Raw genomic sequence first — 6,229 nt, 5'->3', positions numbered from 1 at the left:
GGACACCTCCCACTACCCAGGTTGCTCCAAGCCCTATCCAGCCTGGCCTTGAACACCTCCAGGGATGGGGCAGCCACAGCTTCTCTGGGCAACCTGTGCCAGTACCTCACCACCCTCACAGTAAAGAATTTCTTCCTAATATCTAATCTAAATCTCCACTCTTTCAGTTTAAAACCATTACCCTTCATCCTGTTGCTCCACTCCTCGATGAAGATCACCTCCCCATCATTCCTGTAGGCCCTCTTTAGGTACTGGAAGGCTGCAGTAAGATCTCCCTGGAGCCTTCTCCAGGCTTAACAGCCCCAACTCTTTCAGCCTGTCTTCATAGGAGAGGTGCTTCAGCCCGCTGACCATCTTTGTGGCCCTCCTCGGGACCTGCTCCAACAGGTCCATGTCCTTCTTATGTTGGGGGCCCCAGGGCTGGATGCAGCACTCCAGGTGGGGTCCCACAAGAGAAAAAAAAATGCTCCTTGGGTTCAACCCAGCTGCCATTCAGACATTCTCCCCTTCCCCTTTGCTCACAGTTTTTTCTCATCTGTTGCTGTCATTCTCTCTTTACCCCCTTTCCTCGCTCTGCTCGTAACTGATGTAGTCTTTCTGTACTGGCTGCTGCCCAGAGCGGTGATCTGTACAAAATACCTATTTCCAATTTCCCAGCAGAGCAAATAAAGAGCTGAGCATCACAGGCAGGGCCCAGCGCTTTGGGACCCCGGCTGCTCCAGTCGGCTGCCACCTTTGCTGCTCCCCTGGGGAGAACTGTTTGAGGGGTGCAGTAGTCAGCCTGGACACCCCACCACCCCGCTCCCCCATTTTTTCCGCAGCCAGGACCGAGCTCCCACCAGCTGGGGTAGGGAAAAATCTGCCCCTGAGAGCAGAGTGGCCCTGAAGCAGTTAGGATTTATCTGATTTCCGAGCAGTAATGAATGAGAAACCTCCTTATCAGGACCCCCCGATCTGGATGGATATCGCCTCATCTGCATGCATGACTGATAAGTGTAGGAACTGTGGGTGCCTGTGCACCCATGGGAGCCCATCTGCTCGCTGGCTGCTTGTCAAAAATATGGGCTGCAAAGCAAACGTGCGCTGCTGGGCAAGGAAAAGTAGCAGATAGAGTGGCCCAATGCAGCTGTGTTGGACTGCTCCTCTGGGCCATTCCTCCAGACCAAGCTGCAGCGTTTAACCGGGCTAGAGCAGGGCAGGGGTTGGTTGTCCACCAAAGGATTGGCTAAAACACTCCCATGTGTTACTGAAACCCTTCCAGGTTACTGAAATGGGCCTGCTGGGAATCTTTTTTGCCCTAAATCCCCTGCCATCAATAGCAGGATGGGTGTCCTCGTACCGGGCACTCCTGCGGTGCAGTCCCCATTTAGTGATGTTACCAAATGACTCATTACTCCTGAAGCCCACTGGGAGATAAAACAGACCTGAGAGTTATGAGCAGTTCATCATTAGATTTTGAAGTGGTTATTCTAGCTTAGGGGCTACTCCCAGATATTTCAGGCACATAGTGAAGAGTCCCAGGTATCTGGATGAGGGGCTGGGCACACAGTGCTGAGGCAGCCCCCTCCCTCCGCCTGTCCCCCGCTCCCCAAATTAATGCCTTAGAAAAATGCAAAGCTCTTAATCTGCTTTGCATGTGATTTGAAAATAATGGCAGTGTATCAGTGTGGTAGTTGTAAGAAATGCTCCAGGAGAGCAAGCGATGGGTGGGAAACATTTATGCAAAAACATAGCCAGGAGGTGAGCATGGATGGGGACATTGCCAATGTGTTGGTACAAATGATGGCTCGGCTCTCTCTGACCTCAAGGCACAAGCTGTGTTCTCCTATATCTGCTCATTTATTTTCTTCTTTTTATAGGCTTATTCTGTTGGGGCGTTTAGTCTTCCAATCTACGCAGGATGTATGCAAGAGGAACGTTATCCTATGAACCTTCCTTGCAGTTTACAGGAGGTAGATTTGAGGTGGCTGACCTGAGGATTTAAAATATTTGACTTAAAAAAACCCTCTATCTCTTAAACTCTGATAGTCATGCAATGGCACGTTTCAGGGTTCCAATATAGTATGGCTCATGTGCTGTTTTCTGTTTAAAAAAAGTGTGTTAACTTTCTGCAACTTGTGGCCTCTAGCTCAAGACGGCATTTTTTATTTCTGCTGATTATTTGCATTTTATGTCCTGAGTGGCTTACAGAGAGGTAAATAATCGCACAGCCTTCCTTGGGCATCCCATGACACTCCACAAAGGACATGCTTTACTCTTAAGACTTGCACATCCCAGATTGCCTCAGATCCAGGTCTCCAGTATCACTTCCACATTCTCTGGAAGGTGGAAAGCGCGTTGCTTGCCAAGCATGGTGGGGTGCGGGCACTCGTGGAGCACAGCAGGATAAGAGATGGGCACAGACTGAAGCTCCCTGGGGGTTTCTGGCCCCCATTACGCAGCTGTATGTGAGACGGGAGAGTGAAAAATTTGCTTCGGTCTTCCCATGTTTACTAGTTGTAGAGCTATCTCATTTCCTGAGGCATGCCGCTGACACAGAAGAAAATAACAAAACTGTGTGGCAAAACTGCCAGCGCTACAAGTTCCGCCATCGGCTGATGGTATGAGACAGATAACTTGGCTCTGTAATATCCCCTTCAAGCTACGGGGGTTTTGCAGCTCCCACCTACCCCTGGAAGCTCCCCCTGCTCCTGCAGGATGCCCACTGGTGGGCACTGCCCTGCCTGCATCCCGGGGAGCTCCCAGTACTGGGGTGAAAAAAGCCTCTGGCTGGTGGGAAGGGCAGAAATAGCCAGCAGAGGGGTGCTTTCCCACAGAGGGGGTTGTCTGCGCACACTGGAGGGGGGTGGAAGGGGTAGGCACATGCCCAGGACCAGTGAAAAATGAGGTGTTATTGCAGCCTACAGAGAGTAGAGGCTGATCGCCTCCCCGCACGTGTTTGCCCGGCTTCCTATTGATGCTGAGCACCACCTTAAAAAAAAAAAAAAAAAGAAAAAAGAGTTGATGCTAAAAATACAAAATAGAAAAGAGGCGGGTAGGAATAACCACTGCACGTGAGTCCTTCCACACCTGCTTGGTTTGAGCCTCCTCTTTTTCCCATGCCGGAAAAACCCCCACATGTGGTGGTTCATAACAAATTGCATTGATGCCGGATGCACAGCTCAGCCCCTCGGTTCAGTGGTAAATCCCAGCCCAGAGAGAAGAGCTGCTGGAGTGGTCCCCTCTGCTGCTTGTGGGGTTTTGGTGTAGCGCTGTGCCCCAGGGAAAGTCACTGCTCAGCCCAGAGCCCCACCGGGGCCTCCGTGGACTTTCCACCATGTAAAAATAGATTTACCACAGACAACTTACACTATCAGCAGCATTGTTGAAGGTGCTGGCAGCACATTAGGCTCACACATCGGTGCCCCAGTTAATCCAGCAGCTAATGGTATGACTATGAAAAACCCCCACTACTTAGATAACCTTGTTGTATGTAATTTATTCTTAAGTGAACTCAAGCAAGCAAGGTTTAATCCCAACTAAAAGGCAAGCAAAAGGTATGAACTAGCTGAAAGGCAGCTTCCATACATCTATATTAGGGCTTTCATGGCTTTCCCAGCAGGGCTCCTTGTGGAGCCACGTGCTGTCCAAACCCTTTGCCATGCTCCCTGGGGTGCTTGCACTGTGCAGCGATTGCCCAGCTGCCCCAGATCAGCTGTTGGGGCCGAGAAAATCTGTTGTGCCCTTTCAGAAAGGAGATGACATGTTTCTACCAGGATCTACTCTCTAATTTTTTTCCATTTTTTCACTTCTGTGAATATCCAAGATCTTGCTTTCAAAAAAAAAAAAAAAAATGGTGTGAGGTTCCTCAGATAATAACTTACTTTTGTGGGAAAAGATTATTTCCCAGTCAGTGAAACTTGTGCCAACTGCAAAGAGGCAGCTCCTAACCCTCCCAGTGGACTGACATGGGCTTGAGGCAGGGAAAATTACTGCCAGTGCTGATGCCGAAACCCAGCTGACTGAAAGTTGGGGGACATGAATTGTTACTTTTTCTCTCTGGAGGAAACAGCAAATGCCCCAGAGTCCTCTGAGCATCAGGCAGGTGCTGGGCAGGGTGCACGCCTGGACCACAAGCTGCCAGCAACACACGTCTTCTGTCAGGCTGGTTGGTCCCGGGTTTGCTTTTCTCCTTGAGCAAAACTGGAGACGAAGGCCAGAGTGATTTTTTTTTTTGTGTGTGATGAAGGCCAGGAGACCAGAGCACTGGACTTTTCTGTAGATGTCTCACTCCCGTCAATCAGGAAGCAGTGACGCAGGTTATGGGTTGGGTTTGAGGTTTTGGAAACCTTTTCTAAAAGTCGATCTGCTTGCACCGTCTTATTTCTGAAGTGTGAAGCCGTGGTGAAGGCTGGTGGCAAGCGGGGGGACGCCGGCCAAAATGCAGCTTCTTATCAGATGTAACGGGAGGATTTTCCTGGCTATTTGTTTAATCCTCTTTGTGGGATACACAGCACAAGGTAAAACGGTGCGGTTGTTCTCTCGGTAATCCTCTTTCTGGGCTATGTAGTGTAGGCCAAGTAGGCAGCCTCCAAATTTTTCAGACTGACCACCTTCTAGGGGTAATGAGATCTACTCAGAAAACCTGTTTTGCTAACATTTCATTTTCTGGAGGGGCACCGGCAAGAAATGGTGCTTTATGCTAGTGGAGGATTCTTGTGTCCCTTTCCCACCCTGTATGAGAAAAAGACTTCGTAAAGTAAGTTGCTGTTTGGGGGTATATTTTCAATACGTATATTTCAGTATATTCTTTTTTAACTGACCCTTTCATAGTGGTCCAGTTATGTACTGTTATTCAGTTATGTAGTTACAGACAGAGCATGTAACAGTTCCCATGTCATAACTACTACAGTCTACTTTCTTGGGGGAGCAGGAAAGGAAACTAGTTGTAAGTATGAGGAAATTAAAACGGTTTATTCGGTAAAATATTGCAACACGCAGCACTAAAACAACTAAAAGGAAATGTTGATTCATGATGACATGTACCCTGTGGATTTGTTTCTTGTAAGGGAAAAGCACTTTTCAAGCATGTAGAGTATAATTTCTCCACAAACCAGGGCTGTAATAGTGATAGGCTTTCATTATGTATCTACCACTCAGAGGCTGATTTTTGAGAGATTATGGCCTGCTTTTTGTGCGTTGTTTATTTGCAAATTATTCAGCTGCAGTTGTTTATTTTGTTGCCACTGTTATTATTAAAAACCTCCTTAATAATAAGCTAAGAGAAGAAAATAAGTACGAAAAAGGCATACGCTGTAAAAGAAGCAGGAAATGATACCCATGAGGTCTTTTTTCTCTTACAGAGGAGTGTGGGAGGTAGCTGAAAGTCACCTACTACATTATGGAAATATATAGGGCAATAGAGAAGTGTAATTACAGAAAGATAGTCCCAAGAAACCGAGGAAAAGTAGATAAAGCGCCAACAGGGGGAGAATGTGCCAGGAGGCTTCAGAACAAATTAATTACATGAGACCAAAAGGAAGGGCGAAATGCCGCTGTTTTTATCATTGCTTTGCAATCGTTATTTTCTCCTTTTGGTATTTTTTGAAGACTCGCTTTTCAGCGACAGCCCCAATCAGGCACTGGGGGGCCACCAGAACCGAAACCATGGGTTTATGTAACCCTGGGCTGTGTCTAGGAGACGCCTGAATCATCTCTACTCTATGCACTCTGAGAATATACGTAATCCCCAAACCTGCTCCCGCGCCAGGCGGCTCTTGGCATACCTTGAGTTTCCAGCCTCCCTGCCAGAAGTCATCCCATCAAACTCGAAGGTGCTGAGCTGAGACGGGCAACGCCGAAGTGGGGTCAGCCCTGGCCCTCGCTGGAGCCAACAGAGAAAGGGAGGGCACAGGAGCCAGCTCTCTGCTGGGGTGGCTTGTCCCCCGGAGATCTTGAGATACCTCCACCAGCTTCGGGGATAGCTGAAGGTGGCCAAGCCCGTGGGTCCCCTGGGGATGTGCTGTGCTCCAAGCCAGAGATGGGCCTTCAACAGTGTGAGGCGGTGGTTTCCCATGGGATTTCCATTGCTAATTCCCATGGACTTCCTGGTGCTGCGTATGAGGTGCACCTGACATCTCTGATAGCAGGGATGTCACTTAGGGATACCAGTCACCACTTAAAAAACAGTCTGCGGGGTTAATTTACTTTTTGGCAGTTGAGCAATCAGGGCCACACAAATTACTTTCTT

The 6,229-nt window shown here is 48.5% G+C and overlaps 1 protein-coding gene across 1 annotated transcript in view; it reads left to right on the top strand.

Moving 5' to 3' along the window:
- The first annotated feature begins 4,420 nt into the window (after positions 1 to 4,420).
- The window catches only part of SRGN (serglycin), a 2,419-nt gene continuing 610 nt past the window's right edge, over positions 4,421 to 6,229 (top strand). The window contains exon 1 of the mRNA XM_009893856.1: positions 4,421 to 4,499. Coding sequence (XP_009892158.1) covers positions 4,421 to 4,499 — 79 coding nt within the window. The remainder of the gene's footprint in view (positions 4,500 to 6,229) is intronic.

This window comes from Charadrius vociferus, unplaced genomic scaffold (genome assembly GCF_000708025.1).
Source record: "Charadrius vociferus isolate BGI_N301 unplaced genomic scaffold, ASM70802v2 scaffold611, whole genome shotgun sequence".
In the NCBI taxonomy this organism is placed as follows: Eukaryota; Metazoa; Chordata; class Aves; order Charadriiformes; family Charadriidae; genus Charadrius; species Charadrius vociferus.
The sequence above is the reverse complement of the archived record's forward strand: the minus strand, read 5'-3'. Positions and strand labels throughout refer to the sequence as shown.